Raw genomic sequence first — 20,000 nt, 5'->3', positions numbered from 1 at the left:
TTTAAAGTCCTTCCCGTCCTGATGGATCTCTGAGATGCTCTTGATGTCTTTGCCTTTCTCGATCTCTTCATCCGGCAGCCCTGAAGCACAAACATCGTGAAGATGAATACAGATATATTTGTAGAAACAGAGTATGGGTCAGAATACTTTTATGCCAAAAATCACTAGAATAGTATGTTAAAATCATGTTCAATGAACGTAGTTTGTAATTTTTGATTAGTAACATGCACTGCTATATATTTAGATTTCTGAGATTTCTAGTTGTATCTCAGACAGATATTGTCCGATCATAACAAACCAGACATCAATGAAAAGACTAATTCTTTTTAAAAAAGTCCACTGAAGTGTGTTTTCTCTCACCGATGGCCTTCATGAAGGCCTCGAAGTTCTCGTGTGACTCCAGCTGGTATTTTCCACTGAAATCCATCAGCAGCTGCAGAAACACTTCAGCATTCAGCCACACAGCGATCGTTAAAGTCAGAAGACGGACTCGATCTCACCGTGGGTTTCTTCAGATCCGGTCCAGAAGACTCTTCGACTGTGTTTGCTCTCAATCGGGGTCTGTTTCATCAGGCTTTAAACCTATCAATGCACAATACGATTATATAAAGAAAGATTATGAATAATCCACCGAGAAAAAGCTTAGTTTGGAATAAATGTCCAAAGGTCTGCTGAAACGAGACATTTCTGTCAGCTGATCTTCACATGTTTCAGGAGAACTTCATCACTTTTTAATCACAGGATCTTTTAAACGCTTTACAAGAGAAAGATGATAACAGTCTCTTCTCATGTTGGTTCGGACAAGAACATTTAACAAATAAAACACAAGAGCTAAAACCTCAAAACCAACAGAATCGTCTTAAACTGACACTAATATCACACTTCTTTTTTTCTTTTTTTTTTTACTGTTGATGGCTATTTGATTCCAGAGTCCATATATTGTGACAAATAGCCCCATATAATCTTACAGTATCAACTCTTTTAAGTCTAAGCATAAATTCCGTTTCAAACATAAAGCATTATTAATAAAACATTATTAATTACAATCTTTAAGTGATTAGACACTTTTATACTTTTTAGTTTTAATAGGGTTTGACTTTTAAGGTTGTGTTACGTTCGTGTTTACAGTTTTCTATTTCATCCAAGCAACGTGTAATCGTCTTCAGTAATCACAAACAGCTTTGATTGGCTTATCCTTACAGCGCTGGGTAAAGTAACGGTTATCACGTGACAGGAAAAAAAAAAACATTTTCACAAGCATGTAATTCACAAACAACAAAAACCAGCACCGAAGAATTTAACAACGATTCATTTGTGGATACATAGGGTGAATTAAAAATAGAATAAATATTGTTTAGGCCAAATAATGTTTAGCCCCACGTGACTGAGTTCATCGTTAGTCGATTCACAAATATATAAAAATATCAAGGAAGAATATTAAATATGACAAAATAGTATTTGGATAAAATTTCACTTCTTTTTGAAGATGTTAAAATTGTGTTTACATTAAATATATTTAGATTTATGGACAACGTTAGTAAGTAAATGAAGCAAAAAAGAACTACAAGTCCCAGAAGCCCCGTGACTCCGGAAGTGAGCGGAGCTCCGCGGGATCAGAGCGCAGCGGCTCCGGCTGAAGAGAGTCCCGTCCTCCGCAGGTATCGGTCCGCTCGCTCCGCTTCCTCTAGCTGCAGCATAATATCAACATTCATGAAAAAAGACACGACTACAAAGCTGTGATTAAGCGCCATCTTTAACCAGTAAAACACTGTAAACGGCTGCAAAAAGAACATTTTTAGACCTTTGATCTGCACTTCAGAAAATCACCGCATGATGTGTTTTCTTAAAGAGAAATGGCGCATATGAAGTGTATGAGATGAAACCTGCCACTTATGAAGGCAACACGACACACAAGATGGATTGAAATAAAAGCATAAATTGTGAAATTAATGATTTTATACTTTATAGACAGATACGAAGAAGAAAAACAGCATTAAGAAACTCCACAGAATGCATTCAGCGCAGGTTTAAAGGAATATTTCTCACAAAATGATTATTTACTGACGAGAAGGTGAACCCAGATCAGGATGAGTGTGTTCCTTCATCAGTTCTGGAGAAACGTGTCTAGTAATGGATGCGAATGGGTGCCGTCAGAACAAGAGTCTGATAAAAACATCAACTTTCAGATCTAAAGAAGACAAAAGATGAAACTAATCCGGCATTGAGACGATTTTACTTTAAAGGAATAGTTCACCCAAAAAATGAATATTCTGTCATTATTTACACACCCTCGAGTCTTGTGTGAATTTCTATGTTCTGTCGAACACAAAGGAAGATATTTTGAAGAAAGTGTGTAATTTTGGGTCACCATTGAGTTCCATTGTGTTTTTTTTCCTACTATGGAAGCCAATAGTGACCAAAACAGCCTTCTTTCTCGGCAGACCAAAGAAACGCATATAGGTTTGGAAATACTCGAGGGTGAGTAAATTATTCCTTTCAGGTAAAACCGTCTTCTCCAGATGTTCACTGATGGACCGGAGTGCTCTCGTTGTGACGGCACCCATCCGCTGCGGAGGCTGTGATGCAGAGACACGGTTCTCCAGGCCTGATGAAGGAGCGCTCCGTGTCGTTTGTGTAGGATGCGTTACTGCAGCACTCGGGCCGGCGTTCAGGGCCGCAGCTTCAGGGACGTCCTGTTCTCGGGGTACGCCGCAGACGGAGGCATGTTCGTGCCGGAGACCGTCCCGTCTCTGTCGGCTGAGACTCTGCGCTCCTGGAGCCGTCTGTCCTATCAGGAGCTGCTGTGTGAGATCTGCAGCCTCTTCATCCCCGAGCAGGAGATCCCTCGACTCCATCTGCAGCGTGAGAGCTCAAACTCCCTGATCTCTCAGAGTTCATTTAATTATAATGTTACTTATTTTAATTACTTTTAATTATGAGTTACTTTATAAATCTGTGCAGGCTTTGCTTGTTTTTTTTTTTATATATATGAAGTGCTGGGAAACAATTAATCAAATCCGAATTAAATTATTATTATGTATATAAAATACACGTATTTAAGAAAAATATGCTTATATATTATTGTCTTTATATATACATAATAAATATGCACAGTGCACACGCAAATATTGAATTATGATTAATTGATGCATAGATTTAAAATGAAATTTATTGTAATCAGATTACAAGTTACCCTATTAATTATTAATCATATTAATTACTTTATTAAACGAATGCTACTGATTACTCTTTTGAAATCCTTCATCACCTGAGTTAAAATTATTATAAATGCATAAAAATAAATGTATATAATAAATGTCATTTAAATCACAGCCAGAGCAGAATCAGACTTTAAATACAGATCATTCTGATGTTAAACACAGATTTAAAATCATATAAAGAAATAGCTAGGATACTATTTTTGAAATCAAATCCTTGCATATTTACGACAGAAAAAAGCAGTCATATACATGATAAACCAAAGTTGGAAATAAATAAGTAGCAATAAAAAACTGTTGTGTTGTATTTTAGAGCAGTCACTGCAATTTATAAAAGAAATGAATTAAATCTGTATGTGAGAGAAAAATTCAGATTTAATCATTTGTAATAAGTATAACATTTTTATAAGTAACTGTGATTTAGTTTTGTTACCAGTAACATTTATTTTGTAATTAAATGATGTAATTTAGTTACACGTGACTAGTTAGTCCCTGGCGCTGGAAAGGAACAGGATTATAAGATTATAGAGAAAGTTCAACACTATTCAGCGACAACAAAAATTCAACACAATGTCATTTTTGATTGAATTGGATCTTCGAAGGTTATTAAATGCATAAATGACATGTTTAACATATCTAACCATTGCAGGTTCACGTAATATTCAGAGTTTGACTGTTTGTGTTGATTCTGAGCAACACTGAATGTGTTTTGGAATAAGTGCATGTTGATATTTAGTCTAGAACTACAGTAAGATCATATTCACACACAACACTTGATTTCTCTCAACATGGCAACCCCAGAGCTGTCAGTCAAGTGCATGACCCCAACTGAGATATTTAGTCTCCATTCTGTATGGACTGCCAGTGTCGCCTCTGTCTTCTTGGTTGGGGACACTTAACTTCAGTGACTTCATTGACACAACCGTCTCTGCATTTAATGAAATTTCTCTCGTCATTATACATCCCTGTCATTATACTGTACAGTGCTTTGATGCAACCTGTGTTGTTAAAAGCGCTATATAAATAAAAATGATTGATTGATTGATTGACTGCGTTTTTTGAAAAAGTAACTCAGATGTTATCTTCTAAATAAAAAGCAGCGCATTGCTATGCTAGGTACATGTAAGATAATGCCTCTGTCTCTCTGTAGAGCTCATTAAACAAGCTCTGTCCAGCTTCTCCATCCCTGAAGCTGTGAGGCTGGTCCAGCTGAAGGACTCTCTGTCCGTCCTGGAGCTGTTTCATGGAGAAACGCTGGCCTTCAAGGACCTGGCCATGTCCTGCACCGCTCAGTTCCTGCGGTACTTCCTGCGCAGAGACGGCGAACGGGCCACGATAGTAGTAGGTAGGAAGAGTCGTCCGTCTCAGATCTGCTGGCGTCCTGCGGCCGAGATTCAGAGCCGATGTCGTTTCAGGGACGTCGGGCGACACGGGCGGCTCGGCCATCAGGAGTGTGCTGGGCGTCCCTGAAGTGGACATAGTGGTGGTGTTTCCCCGCGGACGCGTCTCTCGAGTTCAGGAGCGCCAGATGACCTGCAGCATCGCAGACAACGTCCATGTGTTCGCAGGTGAAGACTAGCTTTTATTCAGCAGCAACACGTTCACATTTCTTTCGAACTTTCTATTCGTCTGCGTAAAACGCATCACAGTTTCCACAAAAACACTGACAGTAATCAGAGAAATTCCTTGAGCGGTAAATCAGAAGATCTGTAATGAGGTGATGAGGCTGAAAACACAGAAATAAATTATATTTGACTTTATATTCACATACAAAGGAGCTCTTTGAAATTGTAATATTATTTCACTTTTTACTGAATAAATAAATGCAGAAGAGAACGTTGAAATATCTGACGTTTCCGGTCTTTTAAACAGATTAAAGGATTGTGTTGTTCCAAACCCGTGAGACCTGCGTCATCTTCAGAACACAAATCAAGATATTCCTGATGAGATCCGAGAGCTATCCGTCTCTCCACAGACAGAAACATGACTCAAATGATGCAGATCCTTTTTGTCAAACTACGAGAATATTTTTTGTGAGCAAGGAAAACAATAACAGCATAATTCAGTCAAGCGTTCTTCTCCCCAGAGTTACGTCTTCCACCGTTTTAGAGATTACTTGAGAACGTTTAAGCCTTGTTTACGTTCTGAGGGAATATTCCCTGAAATTGCTGAAAAGTAAATTGTGTTACTTTTGCTTTCTTTGCTCAAAAAAGTCCCTGATGTCACAGTTTTTCTGGATCTGCATCACTTGAGTCGTGTTTCTTTCTGTGGAGGAACAAAGCTCTGGGATTTATCTAGATTTGTGTTCTGAAGACGATGAAGGTCTTACGGGTTTGGAGCAACACGAGGTTCATTAATGACGGGATGTTCGCTTTGGGGCGAACATTTTAAAAAGGTGCCATTGAAGAACCTTTTTTGTGTAAATGGTTCCGTAAAGAACCTCTGAGGAACCTTTCTGTTTCTTTGTATCAAAAGCATGTACCGAAGATTACAAAAAGCTCAGAAAGAGAGATGTTCTTTTTTAAGAGTAGTTCTTTGTGGAGCCAAAAAACATCTCTGTGAAGAACCTTTTCTTTTATGCGTGTGGCGTGTTTGTTCCTGCAGCCGACGGGACGTCTGACGACATCGACGTTCCTCTGAGGAGACTCTTTGCGGATCCGGACCTGGTGCGGCGGCACGGCCTCATGAGTCTGAACTCGGTGAACTGGTCCCGGATCCTGGTGCAGATGGCTCACTTCTTGTTTGCGTATCTGCGTCTGAGCGGCCGGCGTCCTGGAGGAGATCCACCGGAGGAGCTGGAGGAGCTGGAGGTGCTGGAGGAGCTGGAGGAGCTGGAGGTGCTGGTGCCCACCGGAGGAGCGGGGAACATCACAGGTGAGCAACCACACACCCGTCCACGACCACGGCAGAGCAGGCTTGGTTTAGATGTATTATGTCATTTTTATGCTATTTATTCTACTATCTTTAACTCATGCTCATTTTAATATATATATATATATATATATATATATATATATATATATATTTATATATATATATAAAAGTGCTGTCAAATGATTAATTGCATCTAATGTTTACATGATATGTGTGTCCTGCAAATATTTTAATGTATTTAAACACACATGCATGTGTATATTGAAGAAAAATATATTATATTTGCATATTAAATATATATATAAATTTACGTAAATATATGCATGTCAGTATTTTCAAAATATACACCGTATGAGTGTGTTTTTATATATACATAACAAACGGAGAGTTCGTTCGCTAAAACAGATAATGTTTTTAACCTTTTTCAAAAATCATGTTTTTTCGTTGCATATTAATAAACTCTTCAAATACACGCAGGACACACGTATGTTATGTAAACAGAAACTTTTGTTTTGGATGTGATTAATTGCAATTGAGTGTTTGACGGCACTGAAAGAAATAAATCCTGCAGATAACTCGAGAATGCGAGAAAAATGAGTTGTTTGACTGAAACTATGCTTATTAAAATACTTTTTTGATAATTTAAACCTAAGGTGCAGGATTTATATTTTAGTAGTTTATGTAACACACCATTTTTTTGTGAAAATAGGCTCATTTTTCAAGTTTTACCATTTTTTTATCCATTCAGCTGATCTCTGCATCTAACGATAGCACTTTTAGCCGTAGCTTAGCATACACCATTGAATCTGATTAGACCATTAGCATCTAACTCAGAAATGACCAAAGAGATTCAATATTGTTCCTATTTAACGCTTTACTCTTCTGTATCGTGCGCTAAGACAGAAGATTAAGTGACATGCTAACTGTCTAATCAGATTCAATTGAGTATGCTAAGCTACGGCTAAAAGTGCTACCTCCAGACCTTGAATGGATTTGGAAGTCAACCGTTTAACTCTAGGTGGGTTGGAAAGTGAGCCTATTTTCAAAAGTGCCGTGTTGCTTTAATAGAGTATACATTTATTTATGTTCGGTTGGTATGAAAATGATTTCTTAAGACGGCTTACTTGACCTCAGCTGCCGTCGAGATGTGAACGGAGAGCCGCTTGGGTTTAATGTAGTAAAGTATCAGAGGTTTGACTTCAGCTGGGTGCATGGTGAAGCTGATGGGAGTCCCTCTGCGTCTCGTGGCTGTGGTGAACTCCAACGACACGGTCCACCGCGCGCTGCAGACCCGACACTTCTCCATGTCCGGCTCGGTCCAGCAGACTCTCGCTCCTGCCATCGACATCCAGGACCCGTATAACATGGAGCGCGTGTTCTGGCTGCTGTCCGGTCGAGACGGAGCGATGGTGAAGAGACTGATGGAGGAGTTTCAGACGACACACAGAGTCACTCTGCCCACGGCGCTCCACCAGCAGGTCCACTCAGTTCATTCATTCATAGAAACACATTGTTTCAGAAAATCATCAGGTTAAAGTTCGCTTCAAGAATACATTTTCTCGGCTCATTCGTTGCATGTCATCCAAGATCTTTGTGTCTTTCTTTCTTTAGTTGCACAGAATTTTTAGAGAGAATGGTTTCTTACCTGCTGCTTTCTCAGTTTATTACGTACTGAGAAGAAAGTCTTGGTCAATCCGCATCATTGCAGGTTCTTACGAGATCAAACAGTGTTTAAATGTTCGTGATATTGTCGTGACTGACAGCTGTATTTATCAGATCAGAGCGGGACGATGATAGAATTATGTTTCCTAGTTGTGTGAGGTGTTATCGTCCGGCTCGGTGTCTGATGACGGGATACTGGAGGCCATGAGGAGATGCTGGACGGACAATCACTATCTCATCTGTCCTCATACTGCTGTAGGAGTGTGGCAGCACTATCACACACACATCAGAGCCGGACAGAACAGGTCAGACACACACACACACACAGACACACACTCACACTCACACACACACACACACACACACGCACACACACAGACACTCACACACGCACACACACACACACACACACACACAGACACTCACACACGCACACACACACACTCACACAGACACTCACACACACACACACACACTCACACACACAGACACTCACACACACACACACACACACTCACTCACACAGACACACACTCACACACGCACACACACTCACACACACACACACACTCACACACACACACACACACACACGCACACACACAGACACTCACACACACACACACACACACACACACACTCACACACACAGACACACACACACACACACACACTCACACACACAGACACTCACACACGCACACACACACACTCACACACACACACACACACACACAGACACTCACACACGCACACACACACTCACACACACACACTCACACACACACACTCACTCACACACACAGACACTCACACACAGACACACTCACACACACACAGACACTCACTCACACAGACACTCACACACACACACACTCACAGAGACACACACAAACACACACAGACATTCTCATACACACACACACACTCACAATCACACAAACTTACATTCACTTACACACACACTCACACATACTCTCACACACACTCACACATACACACTCACACAAACACTCACAACAGACACTCACACACACACACAACCTTACATTCACTTACACACACATGCTCACGGACACACTCACACACACACAAACGCACACTCACTTACACACACACTCACACATACTCTCACACATACACACACACACACACATTCACTTACACTCACACAAACACTCACACACACACAAACTCACATTCACTTACACACACACACTCACACATACTCTCACTCACACACACTCTCTCGCTCACACTCACACACACACCCTCTCTCACACACTGATATTAGAATAGAACTGCATGTTGTTTTGGTAGCAGTGTTCTTTGAATCAACACCAGAGACGATATTGACGTGCTAAAATGAAAAAGCTTTACAGTTCATAGAATCAAATTAAATGATTATGCATGCTACATATAATTGGTCTGAACAAACACAGCAGATGGTCTTAAAGAAGATGCAGTTATTATTCTTCCTGGTTTTTTAAATAAATGTTAGAGTGTAATTTTAGCCGAAGGCTCTGTGTATGCAGGTGCTGCATAGCGACCGCGTCGCCGGCCAAGTTTCAGGAGGCCGTGCAGAAGGCCGGTTTGACCCTTGACCTCCCCGAAGCGCTGCAGGAGTTAGACAGACTGGAGACACGGTATGATGTTCTGGAGCGATCAGATGACTGGGAGACTAAACTGAGACAGCGCATAGAGTCCATCAGCTCAATGAGAAATCACACACATGAAGATCATCTGAAGAGAGTTTCAAAATCCTGAATATCAGATACGCCTGAGAGACTCCCGCTTTTACAATCACCTGGCTTTTCTTCTTTAAACTGTGATCATGATGCTCAAAATGGGCTCAAATCTTGATACGGCATCTTTTTCTTTTAATAAATAACTAATCAAAATTGCAGCTGAGCTCGAATGCCAGTAATCAGCCGCTAATCGGCTTTAGAGAACACTTGAGTGTTTCATGGGAAAATAAAATGAGCCGTTATTTTTGACTGTAATGATTATTGCAATACTCAGACCCAATTATATACAGTGGGAACATATATACGTTATTATATACACTATTAACGGACGTGAGAACATGCAATATTACCAGCTTTGCTGCCGCTGACATTCAAATGCAATAATCGCAATAAATGATTATTAAAAAGACTAAATTATATTTTGTCTTTAAAATGATGACAGCTTTGGGGCCCTGTTCATTTTTTTTCCTGCAATAACTGCAGAACTTATAAATAATCGAATATAAAAAATGAGATGCAAAAGCCTCAAAGTTCCAGTTGAAATTTCCTTTTAAAATGAGCATTTTTCTCAGGCTCCTGTGTTTATTTTTGATTAATTAAAATTTAAATGACTGAAGGCAAACAGAAGCCTGAGAAAAAGGCACATTTTCAGGAGGTTTTACATCTAAACTCTTCATTTTTACATTCGAAGTTCCACAGTTATGGTAGGTAGAGCTGGTCAAAACATTATCACAATAAATGTCTAATTGTTATTTCTTTGAGTATTGATTTTATTGTCTATTGGAGTTTTGCTTTTAAAATCCATTTGGCTCAAAATCAAATGTACCCGTCTTGTTTGAAAAGCCATAGTCTCTGAATAAACGACAGAATCTGGCTTTAAATCAATTTGTAGAAATGTGTGTGTGTGCGAGTGATGAAACCTTGTTTGGCCTGAGAAGGTTTTATTGTAGTGTAAGTGAGCGCTTGGACTTTGGTTATTGAGGAGATTATGGTCTCCATAAACCCGGTTACACTTTTCTTACGGCCTTTTAGTAAATGAACTATTATTATCTTCAGACCTTCACCAAAACATGGCGAAACATTTCTCTGGTTAGGACAGACGTTTTGCGTATTAGAATAATATGGCTGGTTAGTTCTTGGGATTTAAAGGTAAAGTTCAGATTCTTTTAAAGAGTAAAGCTCTCATTCTTTTATCATTTACCTGTGATTTTTTTGCAAACATGCTTACTTTTAGGGGTTCTTTGGACGCTTTTGACACAATAATGTCCATGATGAATTACACTCTCTGAAAAGACAGCTTGATATTGCATTTCAAGTGCATTGGTTCGTAAGATTCTGCTCATGCAAACAAGATGCAAACTGGCCCAAAACTTGTGTGTGTGTGTGTCAAAATCTCAGGTGTGTGTTTGTGGGCCTAGCTCATCCCAATGAGTACAGGTCTCGAGTAGAAGCTCCATTGGACAGAGCTATGAAGACAATTGCAAAATGCATAAAACGAAGAGAACCGATGTGTCTGTGTGATGAAATGCACTTCAGCAGAGGGTTTCTCTCAGAGTTTAATAGCTGCACAGACGTACAGTCAAGCTATCATCTATACAGCACGACTAATGTGTATTAGCCATACAAATACCTAGCGGCTATACAAACGTGGTTTACAAAAAGTAGGTGATGAGTTGTTGCGGTTGGTGGGCGGCTCCTCCTGAGATGATGTCACTCTCCTGCGAGCGTTTCATTGGTGGAGTCTGTAGGGGTGGGCGTGGTTAGACAGGTGCAGCAGCTTCAGCAGAAGGTCTTGGCTGCTGGAGGCCGCTCCGTCAGCGTCTCCGTCCACACACGACTGATCCATACTGCAGCCCTCTGAGTCACACACACCACCAGTTACCTCAGGACACGTCAGAAACACACTCATATTCCCAACAGATTTATTTTTGCAGACCGATGAGTCATTCAATAATCATCATCTTGTTTTCTATATTCACGTTGCTATTTTTGCCCACCACCTAAACGCTTTTTTCATCGGTTTTTAAATACTTTTTAGTGTCCCGTCACAATCAGTTTGTGATCGACAAAAAACAGTTTAACTAAAATTGTAAAAAAAGTAAAAAGCGACTGAAGATTTTTTTTTAATGCCAGAAATCATTAGATATGTAGTAAATATCCTTCCATTAAATATATCAAAACCTAATTTTTTGATTAGTAACATGCATTGCTAAGAACTTTGATTTTCTCAATATTTAGATATTTTTTGCAACCATCTGAAATATTGTCGTATCCTAACAAACCAGACATCAACAGAAAGAGCATTTATTCGGCCTAGATGATGTATAAATCAAAATGTGAAAAAACTGCTCCTTATGGTTGCATGTAGTAACGCGAGAAACGATACAAAAAATGCTTTAAAATGGCTTTTATTTAAGATATGAAATGGGTAAAGCTGACCTGAGTCACAGCAGACGCCGGGAGCAGCGCAGCGTCCCTCGTAACCGCATGCTTTTCCAGACGCTTCGCACGGAGAAGGAAGGAAATCCTCCTCCAGACAGCGGAGCGTCTCCGGAGAGCCGACCAAGCAGCCGATGCCTTCACCGCAGCAGATACTGGGACCAAAACACCGGCCGCGATCTCCAGGACCGCACGACATGCACTGCAGAGAACGAGCGGGTTGAAGCTCAGCGCTTCGGTCAAAGGTCAGCAAGTGTGTGAACGCACCTGTCGAGATGGCAAGTCCGGCGCGGCTCGTTTTCCTCCGATGGGGCAGTTGGAGATGTAACAGGCCGAGCAAACGGACAGCAGACACAGCAGACCGACCGCCGAGAGAAGACCTCCAGACATATCTGTGCCAGAGACACAAACGTGACACAACACACTCTACATGATACAGTACCCTTAATAAAGATGCTGTACTTACTTCACCGAGGCTAAAACGGAGAGCTAGTGATGCGATTCAGGTCTCAAGCAGCGACGTTCATTCGTACGCTGGGAGAAGACTCTTTTTATACCTCTTTGCTGCGTGATTTTAGCACATTACTAGCGGTTAGCTGCAATCAAGGAGTCTAAACGGTAATGATGTGACCTGATTAGGTCAGTGAACTGGTCACTACAGTGTCCAGTAGCAGGGATGTGCGTCATTAACGGCCCGTGATGTGGCATAACATGAGACAGGTGAATTAACTCAGGACTGCTCATTGTAGAGCGCTCGGAAATTTCATGCTTTGAAAAAAGTTTCTGAAACCGGGGTTTTCGCAGCGAACCGCTGAGACGATGGACAGCAAGTTATTTCTCACTTTTTGACCTAAAAACAATCCAATTCCAGTCATATGAAGTATATATCGGTTATGTTTATCAGATCGACCCCCTGTGTTTCTGGTTGAATGAAACCGCTCCATTTCAAGACGCATATGCTGTGCATCTTTGACTTGTCGACTAATCAATCAATCAATCAATCATTTTTATTTATACAGCGCTTTTATCAACACAGGTTGCATCAAAGCACTGTACAGTATAATGACAGGGATGTATGATGAAGAGAGTGAACAGTTTCTTATTAAATGCAGAGACGGACTCTGGAATCAATTCAACATTAAATCACTAGAAGTTAAGTGTCCCCAACCAAGTAAGCCAGAGGAACCAGAACCCCATCCATACAGAATGGAGAAAAAAAAACCTTGGGAGAAACCAGACTCAGTTGGGGTCAGTTCTCCTCTGACCGGACGCCCAGCACTTAACTTCCTGTTCAATTTTAAACGCAGCTGTGTCAGGTAGTGTAAATGACTTAGTGTGTGTGTGTGTGTGTGTGTGTGTGTGTGCATCAGGATCTGGTGATCACTAATAAAAGTTATTGGAAGTTACCGTCTCGTATTGAACACAGGTGTCCCCCAGGGCTCGGTCCTAGGCCCTCTGCTCTTCACTCAAAACACCCGAACAACCCAAACAATGATTGTTGAGACTCTCTCCTATCTGTAGGATATCAGACGAATGACATTAAATACTAAATTAGACAATAAATCTTCTAAAGCATGTTCTTGAATAGATGACATGTCCTGATGTGTTTAGATGTAAGTCGTGGCGGTGATGAATAACGAACGCTGACGTGATTAGCCTGTAAAGTCACACGTTAATAACAGAGCCGTCGCGGTGAACACGTCCTCCCTGCTTTTGATTCATTCATCTCTGATTAGCCTTTAATAGGTCACACACCTCTTTGAATTAATCTAATTATAGAGTTATTACCCCGGGTCAACATGGGCGGCCACATGCTGCGTTCACCACACCGAACCAGTTTCACGGTCATTGGTTCATTTGAATAGAAGAAAGACAGCGGCTGAACGTAGGCTGGACACGTTGGCTTGGAGCTTCACGTATTTCCTTAAAATAAGCACAGACAGTATAGTGCAGGTATTAACACTAGTTTATGTTTATTTTGTGGCTGAATTGCATCGTAACACGCATGACTGACTGCCGTCTCAGTCTTAAAACGCTGCGATTTTCTGATAGTAAAGGCTTTTTTTCTGCAGGAAAGGTTTATAATCTGAATTATGATCAATAATTAATCGTCACAAACCTGTTGTAGCCACAAAATGTCACACTTTTTCTCACACACAACTACTTTTGTATGTATGTATGTTACATATATATATATATATATATATATATATATATATATATATATATATATATATATATATGTATATGTTACATTTTAATAATATACATAAAATATAGATTTTAAAGTTATACTAATATAATAACAAAACAAAATGAATTCATAATATTTGGATGTTTATGAACATGTAACCAAATGAGAAAGTTGAGGACATATATTTGTTGGAGGAGTGATACTCTGACCCTTAAGAGTCCAACACGACAAAAAGTGATGCAACCAGAAGTGAGGATTGTTTACAAATAATCAATATTTTTCCTCGGGTCTGGACTGGTGCAGAAACCCCATATTTCCTCTTTAATACTCAGGTTAGATGTTTGTGCTTTATGTTTTGCTGTTACTCTGAATTAGTGTTGAGGACTAACTAGTAACGGAAATAACACAATTGCAGTACAATTAAAGGGTCATTAAATTATGAAAATTACAAAGCAGGTTATTTTCATGCACATACAGACTGATTTCTTTCTCAAGTTTACGAGAAATATGAGACATCTCGTGAATTTAGGAATTTCACAACTCTTTTATTTCTCCTTTGGGTTTATGTATATGCTGTATTTTTAAGGTTATTTCCAACGCATTGCTGATGCAGTGTTTCCAGACCTATTCGAAAAAAAATGTTGTGGCTGTGATTTAAAATGATTTGAAGTGATGAAGTATTTTTTGCTTGCTTTAACAGTTCAAAACATTCATTACAATAGTTTAAAAAGTAGGCCTAATCGAATGCTAATCAGTTACATAACTTTAATAAAGTTGTTAGGCTTACATTTTAAACAGAGTAACGTTTAACGCACTACCTCACTTTAATTTAATTTAATATTCCAACAAGTGCCTTGTCTGTATGTTTAATGTGGCACTATTTATATTTTAGATATTTTACCATTATTTTATTACACTTTAGTTTTAATTTCTTTTATCTCTTATTCTGCATGATTGCAAGGTTAGAAGGGAAGGAATTTCATCTGTGCTGTATGTTGTACATAGAGCATATCTGACAATAAAGTTGACTTGACTTAATCTGTGATCTGTTACATTTCCAGAGTAACCTTCTCAACACTCATGCTCTTCACTCATAATCCCACACTGTTAGTAAGTTTCTTTATTCATTCATTCATGCAGTGCTCGTCGGCCTCCACCCTTCTCTTCTTTATCATCCGCTTCAGGTTTCAGCTCCACCTGCTCGGCGAGCGCTAGGCTGCGTCCCAACACCTCCCGAGCTCCCTGCCTAGGGCTCCACGCGGAGGGCGCGCGCGAGGCGGCCCGCTGCTGTCTACGTAGGGCGCGGGGCGGGGTTTGAGACGCGGCCGCGAGGTGAGTCCGCAGCTCCATCATGGCGGCGGGGTTTCGCTCTCTGGCGCAGAGACGCCGTCAACAGTCACGAACGAGCTGAGGAAAACACACCGAAGGGCTCCGGGACGGTTCTCAAAGCGGTTCTCCGTCGGACTCGTTGTTCTCTGAAGGATTGTATTCGGTGTCGATGGATGTAGGTTAACTCCGTGACTCTCTCTTCATCGTCGCGCTGTTTTCTTCGCTTTGACGGATATGTGAGGTGAAGATGTGCTTCAGGTAAATGTCGTTTTCCTGTCGTTCTCGCTCTTTTCGGCCTCATTGTCGTGTTGTTGTCTGATCTCTGACAGTCAGCTGATACTCGGCTCATTATGCAGATTTAAAGGAAACGCGTCCGAATTAAATACTGCACTATTATAAAACATTTCATTATATCATCGTGCTTTCATCCGCATGTTAGCGCTTTCCTAGTTAACAGATATACATATGAGCATGTTCAGAACGTGTCGATGTTTGTGCAAATATTATAAAGCAGTCTAGTGATATGGATTTGTGAGGATTTAGCATGCTTTGCTCTGCTGTTTGTGTTCTTTTGTTGCTGAGCTTTAATCTGACCTCAATATCACTGACACACAGCCTACATGCACTTATTTACAAAATACTCGTGCTTTTCTGAACCACAGCTGCTTCATGGGTGCATTTCAGGCTTTCTGAATACATTTTGGTTACTATAAAATAAATATAAAAAAACAAACCAAACTTGTTTGTTATTTTGAAACGTTTTTTCAGCCAGTCACCAAAGCGGTTTCCTTCAGTGTGTCTTGATGCACTAAAATAACTAATAATACTTGATTAATAAAAGTTAAATAGATATGAAAATGACAAAAACCCACCGAAATGCCATGCTTAAAATAAAAGAGAAGATATAAAAACGATCCAAAATACGAATTAAGAAGGTTTGTGTTTCTGGGGTCAGGAGCCATCTCTTCTTCACTTGTTTTGTTTGCGGTGTGTCATCTGATCAGTCCCTCCCCACACACACACACACACACACACACACACACACACACACACACCTTAGAACAACCACATGCAGCAGGGCCTTGTTTAAACATCACGGGTGCTGCCGTGTTCTCCTGCGTCTCATGTTGTAGTATTTTAACATAATTTAACGTGCATTATCCTCGATCAGACACCGTCCGGCCGACCTGACCCAGGATACGCTGGGGCATTGAGTCAGCGGCGGCTGTGATAGCGTGAAGAATGTGATAGCGACTCGTTTACGCAACACTGAGGCCCACGGGATAGTTCTGTTTGATGGAGGACGTGTTCTGGATTCCTGACATGTGTGGAATTACTGAGATCTTCAGCTGCTGTTCTTCACGGGCTTCATGTGCTAGAAACGAGTAGTTCAGCTGTTGTCTTACAGAAATGGTATATAAGATATAAACCTGGAGTCGCCTGCTAAATCACTCTAAAAATAAAACTGAATTGTGAAAAATAAAGTCAGAATTGCAAGAAAAGACTGAGTTGTGAGGAGCAAGGCATTACTGTTTGATCCAGCTGTATGTCATTAATGCGTTATTCTAACAACGAATGAACTGTTTTCTATGTTATACTGTTTTTAATATAATTCTGTTTGAGTTCCTTCGAATCCTTAACATCTGTTTTGGATGATTTCCTCTGTGCAGGTAGATTTCCTTGGCGGTGTTCCTCAGGGCTCCGTCAGCGGCCCGCAGGCGTTTAGCATGTCCTCCACGGCCGTCCCCAAACCTTCTCACGCGCTCTCAAGCCTGGACAATCTCTCCATATCGTCTCTGCTGTCCGGAGACCCGGAGGACGGAGAGCCGGCGGACGAGGATCTGTCCGACCTGGAGGTGAACCCGTACGATGGCCTGCCGTACTCCTCGAGGTACTACAGCCTCCTGGAGGAGCGCAAGCAGCTGGCCGTGTGGAGTCTGAGGCTCAGTCTGCTGGAGCACATGGAGTCGCACAGCATGATCGTCCTGAGCGCAGACGGAGGAGCCGGGAAGAGCACTCAGGTCTTTACATGATCACTCGTTCGCAGGTCTAACGTCAAAACAGCGTCTTTGGCCGAAAACGAATGCTTGAGCTTCTTCTGTTGAACACAGAAGAAGATATTCTGAAAAATATTGTCAAAAAAACAATAGACCGTAGCCATTGACTTCCATAGTGTTAAAAAAAAGTTATGATCAGCACAGAAAGATAACTCGTCCCTCAGTGTGTGAAAACAAAGGAAGTGACATGATTTAGCCATAAAGCACTTGAAGGCTGTGTTCACGGCTAAAGGTTGCTGTGAGAGCTTTTAGAACACCGTTACTACGTGATCAATATAAAGGATAATGTGACACGGAAGATAAAAATTCACATTTCTATTCCATTATATGCTACTCTATTCTGTTATCTTGTATTCTACTCTGGCTTGTTGAATGTCTTTCAATTCTTTTTCTTCCTGTTTTGTTTTATTACATTTAGTTTCTTTCTTGTTTTATTCTATTCTGTGTTGTCCTGTTCTGATCTATTCTATTATGTTCTTTTCTACATTTCCCTATTCTGTTCTGTTCTATTCTATTCTGTGTTGTCCCATTCTATTCTATTTTGTTCTATTCTATTATTTTCTGTGTTGTCCTATTCTGTTCTGTTCTATTCTATTCCATTCTATTCTGTGTTGTCCCATTCTATTTTATGTTGTCCTGTTCTGATCTATTCTGTTATGTTCTTTTCTACATTTCCCTATTCTGTTCTGTTCTATTCTATTCTATTCTGTGATGTCCCGTTCTATTCTATTCCATTCTATTCTATTTATTCTGTTCCGTTCTATTCTTTTCTGTGTTGTCCCGTTCTATTCTATTATGTTCTTTTTTACATTTCCCTATTCTTTTCTATTCTGTTGTATTCTATTTTGTTCCATTCCATTCTGTTCTATTCTGTTCTGCTCTATTCTATTCTGTGATGTCCCGTTCTATTCCATTCTATTCTATTCTGTTCCGTTCTATTCTATTCTGTGTTGTCCCATTCTATTCTATTATGTTCTTTTCTACATTTCCCTATTCTGTTCCGTTCTGTTGTATTCTATTCTGTTCTATTCTATTCTGTGATGTCCCGTTCTATTCTATTCCATTCTATTTATTCTGTTCCGTTCTATTCTATTCTGTGTTGTCCCGTTCTATTCTATTATGTTCTTTTTTACATTTCCCTATTCTTTTCTCTTCTGTTGTATTCTATTTTGTTCCATTCTGTTCTATTCTGTTCCGTTCTATTCTATTCTGTCATGTCCCGTTCTATTCTATTCTGTTCCATTCTGTTCTATTCTATTCTATTCTATTCTATTCTATTCTATTCTATTCTGTGATGTCCCGTTCTATTCTATTCCATTCTATTCTATTCTATTCTGTGTTGTTCCATTCTATTCTATTATGTTCTTTTCTACATTTCCTTATTCTGTTCTATTCTGTTGTATTCTATTCTATTCTTTTCTGTTGTATTCTATTCTGTTCTATTGTATTCTGTGATGTCCCGTTCTACTCTACTCTATTCTGTTCTGTTCTATTCTATTCTGTGATGTGCCGTTCTGTTCTGTTCCGTTCCGTTCCGTTCTCTCCTCTCTTGTGTGACGTGGCTCCGCTCTGCTCTGAGTGCAGGTTCCTCAGTGGTGTGTGGAGTACGCTCTGTCTCACGAGTTCTCTCAGGGTCTGGTGTGCTGCTGTCAGCCGTATGCGGCGGCGGCCTGCGGTCTGGCTCTCCGAGTGGCCGATGAGATGGACCTGAGTCTGGGGCTGGAGGTGGGCTACAGGGTTCCTCACGAGGACGGCTGCACGGCGGACACCATCCTGCGGTACGAGGCGTCTCCCGCCGCTCTCCTCCGCCGCTGTAAAGCCGCTTGGCCGTAACGCCGCAGTAACGTTTGCTCTCTGCAGGTTTGTCACAGACTCTCTCCTGCTGGAGGAGATGATGTCGGACCCCCTGCTGCGGCAGTACGGGGTTCTGGTCATCGACGAGGCTCAGGAGCGTACGGTGGCCACGGACGCGCTGCTGGGGCTGCTGCGTGATGTGTGCCGGCAGCGCTCCGAGCTCAGGGTGGTGCTGCTGACCGCTCCTGCCGTCGCTCACGCCTTCGCCGGCTTCCTGGGAGAGAGCGTCCCTCACCTCAGCCTTCCCTCGGTGAACAACACCGCAGAGATACTGTACCGAGAGCCGCCCGCGGGACGAGACCTGGTCGCCGCTTCCTGTCACATGATCCTGGACCTGCACCGCAGGGGAGAGGAAGGAGACATCCTGGTGTTCCTCCCCAGTGTGCAGGTACGAAGTGCTTTGAGTCAGTAAGAGGATCTGATCCTTTATCTGCTGAGGATCATTCACACGCCCTCGGGTTACTCAGAGTAATATATAACCCAGCATTGTTTTATTCAATTATTTATTCATCAGCTGAAAGCTTTCTACTGATGTAGGGTTTGTTAGGAAAGGACAGTATTTGTCAATGCGTGTTAAAATGTCTTCATGGAACATGATCTTTACTTAATAGTTAGTAAAGTAGCT

The 20,000-nt window shown here is 41.0% G+C and overlaps 4 protein-coding genes across 6 annotated transcripts in view; 2 read left to right on the top strand and 2 right to left on the bottom strand.

Annotated features, from left to right (window-relative positions):
• fabp1a (fatty acid binding protein 1a, liver) overlaps positions 1-1,524 on the bottom strand; it is a 3,156-nt gene extending 1,632 nt beyond the window's left edge. Inside the window, exons 1-3 of one of the 3 annotated variants that reach the window (XM_043237497.1) lie at positions 501-1,522; positions 361-433; positions 1-80 (exon numbers count right to left, since the gene is read on the bottom strand). The exon at positions 1-80 is cut by the window's left edge and continues 93 nt beyond it. In XM_043237497.1, coding sequence (XP_043093432.1) covers positions 1-80; positions 361-427 — 147 coding nt within the window. In that variant the 5' untranslated portion in view covers positions 428-433; positions 501-1,522. Of the gene's footprint in view, positions 81-360 lie in introns of all 3 variants that reach the window. The other 2 variants (XM_043237498.1, XM_043237496.1) reach the window with 2 other exon arrangements.
• A 6-nt stretch (positions 1,525-1,530) lies between these two features.
• thnsl2 (threonine synthase-like 2) lies at positions 1,531-10,387 on the top strand. Its single transcript, XM_043237286.1, has 8 exons — positions 1,531-1,658; positions 2,639-2,862; positions 4,369-4,563; positions 4,634-4,786; positions 5,823-6,092; positions 7,296-7,570; positions 7,905-8,059; positions 9,290-10,387. The coding sequence occupies exons 1-8, from the start codon at positions 1,546-1,548 to the stop codon at positions 9,519-9,521; spliced, it is 1,617 nt and encodes a 538-aa protein (XP_043093221.1). The 5' UTR covers positions 1,531-1,545; the 3' UTR covers positions 9,522-10,387.
• A 658-nt stretch (positions 10,388-11,045) lies between these two features.
• oxt (oxytocin) lies at positions 11,046-12,522 on the bottom strand. Its single transcript, XM_043237493.1, has 4 exons — positions 12,408-12,522; positions 12,209-12,333; positions 11,942-12,143; positions 11,046-11,359 (listed from the first exon to the last, which is right to left on the bottom strand). The coding sequence occupies exons 2-4, from the start codon at positions 12,329-12,331 to the stop codon at positions 11,232-11,234; spliced, it is 453 nt and encodes a 150-aa protein (XP_043093428.1). The 5' UTR covers positions 12,332-12,333; positions 12,408-12,522; the 3' UTR covers positions 11,046-11,231.
• A 2,573-nt stretch (positions 12,523-15,095) lies between these two features.
• The window catches only part of dqx1 (DEAQ box RNA-dependent ATPase 1), a 14,149-nt gene continuing 9,244 nt past the window's right edge, over positions 15,096-20,000 (top strand). The window contains exons 1-4 of the mRNA XM_043237244.1: positions 15,096-15,722; positions 17,135-17,485; positions 19,106-19,299; positions 19,382-19,763. Of these exons, the coding sequence (XP_043093179.1) occupies positions 17,192-17,485; positions 19,106-19,299; positions 19,382-19,763 (870 nt within the window). The 5' untranslated portion in view covers positions 15,096-15,722; positions 17,135-17,191. The remainder of the gene's footprint in view (positions 15,723-17,134; positions 17,486-19,105; positions 19,300-19,381; positions 19,764-20,000) is intronic.

This window comes from Puntigrus tetrazona, chromosome 4, assembly GCF_018831695.1.
Source record: "Puntigrus tetrazona isolate hp1 chromosome 4, ASM1883169v1, whole genome shotgun sequence".
NCBI classification, from domain to species: domain Eukaryota; kingdom Metazoa; phylum Chordata; class Actinopteri; order Cypriniformes; family Cyprinidae; genus Puntigrus; species Puntigrus tetrazona.
Note: the sequence above shows the minus strand (reverse complement) of the source record. Positions and strands in the feature narration are given on the sequence as shown.